General features: G+C 37.8%; 1 protein-coding gene across 1 annotated transcript; it reads right to left on the bottom strand.

The window, feature by feature from the left end:
- Positions 1 to 338: 338 nt before the first annotated feature.
- LOC110440942 (protein pellino-like) lies at positions 339 to 3,263 on the bottom strand (the record flags this gene model as incomplete). Its single annotated transcript, XM_021484054.1, has 5 exons — positions 339 to 551; positions 1,326 to 1,424; positions 1,806 to 1,991; positions 2,732 to 2,929; positions 3,156 to 3,263. Coding segments are annotated over 5 exons (804 nt in total), but the record flags the coding sequence as incomplete, so codon positions are not given.
- Between the last annotated feature and the right edge of the window lie 19 nt (positions 3,264 to 3,282).

Genomic DNA, 3,282 nt, shown 5'->3' with positions numbered 1-3,282 from the left:
CCCCACACCCCCACACCCCCTGAGTATTCCAACATCCCATCTTATCAAACAACATTCCGTTATCCAATTTCTTATGAAAACTGCCAAATACCTGTATAATCTGACATCACTACATAACAAACGGAAATGTGGGAAATCACTGGATTGTGGAAACCACATATTAATACAATTTAGTGAATGAATTTGTGAGAAAATTACTACAGGTCAGTGATTTTGTTGGGTACCATTTCTATGTTAGGTGGGCATACATGGTATGCTTATTGCCCATTGATATTTCTGATGATTGCTATCTAAATGAAGTTCATTACTACAACTCAAACACATTTTTCTGTTGTTACCTTTATACAAAGAGGACAGGTGCGACTGTCATTTTCCTTCTGTCCCCACTGGTGTTGGCCGTGGACATGGCCACACGAGAGGTACACGTACGGCTGTTTGTCTGACAGCTCCAGTGTACCTTTACTGGGCAACACTAGGGTCATCAGGCCCACTGGACACTGAGGACGACCAGCATTTATTTCCTCAACCAGGGTTTGAAATTCATGTTCACTCTGTAAAAGAAGAAAAACACATCTTGACTCAAACTCCTGTTCACTTTGAAACAAGATATATGAAGCTGTTTTTCAACTTATGCTCACCTTGTAAAAGAAGGAAAAATAAACTGAAACACACTGATGTTTATTATGCAAATAAAGCTCATGTACACTTTCTAAGTCTGTAAAAAGATACATGTAGGTACTAAAACTCAAGTTAAAATTTTAAAGGAAAAAGCGTTTCAAAATTGTATTTATTCTGTAAAGTCAGATCACTGTTCTCCGATTTATTCTGAAAGGGGAGAAAACTGGACACTGATTCAAAAGTCATGTTAACTATGAAAAGGAAGAAAACTGCTACAATTCAAAAGCATGCCACCTGGGTACTCTGTAAAGGGAAGAAACATTAATTTTTAATGTTTCTTGCTTCTACATTCAGAAAGCAGCATGTCAAGTTTTCCGAAATACCTGAGAGTCTCGGAGGCGGAAACTTATGATTCCCAATTTACTTTTGAAAACTTCTCAATATTAAACTTGAATAAACAATTCTTTTTAAAGACAAAATCTGCTGCAACAGACATGTTAAGGTGAAGAAGATTTTCTTACTTCTACTTCAAAAACCTGCAAAAACACCCAGCTATACAATATAGGGTAAAAAAGAACATAATTAAACAGGAAAATATCTTTCCCAAGACCTGTGGCGGGACTCTACCTTCAACTCTACATCTATATGACGAGATATTCAAACAGCTTATGGATTACTTTGTTCTCATTAAAGCTCTAATGTCATACCGGAGAGGTGATGAGGCCAAGAGCTGATCTCCATAGTAACGTAGCACCACAAAGATCTATCACAGTTCCATCATGGAGAATATTGTCCTCATCCAGGATCTGAAATAGTAGCCAAAGACATAGGTTAAAATCACTTTCACAGCATGAGTTCTGATTACATACAGTAACTAGTGTATCCTGAAAGTAACAGTGTCTGGTCAAACTATTTGATTCCAATGAATAAAGCTAGCATTGAGTACAACAATTTAGACTGTGTTGGACGGCTTTCAGAATAAAGTTGGTGAAATTCAGTTTAGCACTTCGAAAGAAGAACCTATTGAAAGAAATAGTTGACAGCCAAATGATGGATGCCAGCAATAGTAGAGCTAACCTTTGTTCTTTGTTTTATTTATTTATATATTTTTTTCAAGAAGGAATTTTGCAATAACCCTCGACAAGTATGTTTGTGATGCTTTCCTCAGTCGATGGTATGTAACTGACCTGGTTACTTTTGAGGGGTGCCGACCTGGACTCTCTCAGAGGATATATAGCACCACCCACCGACACCTCCCGCCATACTCCTGGTTTGCCTGTGGGGTTGAAGCCACCCTGGGGTTGCATAATGAACACACCATTGGTCGTAAGTCCATCAATTTCCTCCCCCGAATACCACTTCACTGCCTTCTCCTTCAAACAAAAGGAAAATATGGCTCTTAAAACAAATATTCTTACAAATGATCAACATCATAAAATCTATGTAAATGTTCAATGGAGATATTTGCTTTCCATGCAATAAATAGTGGGGTTTGATGCTCAGTATTCACAAGAAAGACACCTCAGTAAAAATTGAAACGAGAGCAGTAAATAACACACCAGGAAGTGTCCTGAACGAGTGAACAAGCTATTCATTATATTGATGATTTCTATGTCATGTCCAATGAACTATTTATCAATACAATTACTTGATTATATGAAGAACGCTTCATTTTGTCAATATATCAGTGTAAAAAGAAATAAGACACATTATGTCCACAAACCCAGATTTTGTCAAAATCAGTGTGATCGTTTTCAATAAATCTACATCAATGTTTCAGGCAGGATTCACAGCACCTCTGTTGCTGTCAATTGTCACGGGTAATAAGTGAAACCACTGCTAACAGACGTACAGAATTAAAATAATACCAGAAAAGCAAATGTCCTCTAAACAGTGCACTTAAAAAAATATTATCCTGCTCTTTAGATGAATGACCCGAAACCTGATGACACAGAAAACACCACCACATACTAATATCATTCAATCTTTATCCTCCTGATGTAATGGCCTCAACACTTCACACAGACTTGACTGACTTCAGGCAAATTTCAAGTACATCATTATCATATAAGTATAGGTACACACGACTTTATGATCAGGCAGATGTACTAACCCCCAGAAAAATGTTTCTCCCCGAGTCAAAGCCAGCTGCAAATATTCTGGCTGTATAGGGTGGATCTCTCTCCAACAGTATTCTGCAGGCAAATCGGGATATGGTACTCTGTGTGATGCTATCATTGGCTGTCCGCTGATTTCCTGGAATCGTGTCCATCACAACATAGTCTATAGGTACCTCTGAAGAACGGCCAATCTAGGAACGAGAGCAACACGTTTTCAATCTCATTCTTTAGTAAACAAAACAAATATAACCATTTTGGGCATGTTATCTTGTACATTTCTGAAGTAAATAACTGCTTCAAGAATATTGCCACATTGTGATGTTTAATAATCATGTTTACAGTTTGCATGTACTTGATCATTGCTTTTCCAATATTAACTATTAGCAGTCCAATGTCTAGCAGTGAAGTTACTATTACCTGATACATGTCTGTGTTGGGGTCCTGTTTGTATTCTACAATGACAGCCTGGTTACGAGACAGAGTATAGGACACAGAATGCTGGTGGGTGTCCTGGACGGCCTGTACACATAAAGTCAACACATTG

Source organism: Mizuhopecten yessoensis, unplaced genomic scaffold (genome assembly GCF_002113885.1).
Source record: "Mizuhopecten yessoensis strain PY_sf001 unplaced genomic scaffold, ASM211388v2 scaffold714093, whole genome shotgun sequence".
NCBI lineage: Eukaryota > Metazoa > Mollusca > Bivalvia > Pectinida > Pectinidae > Mizuhopecten > Mizuhopecten yessoensis.
Note: the sequence above shows the minus strand (reverse complement) of the source record. Positions and strands in the feature narration are given on the sequence as shown.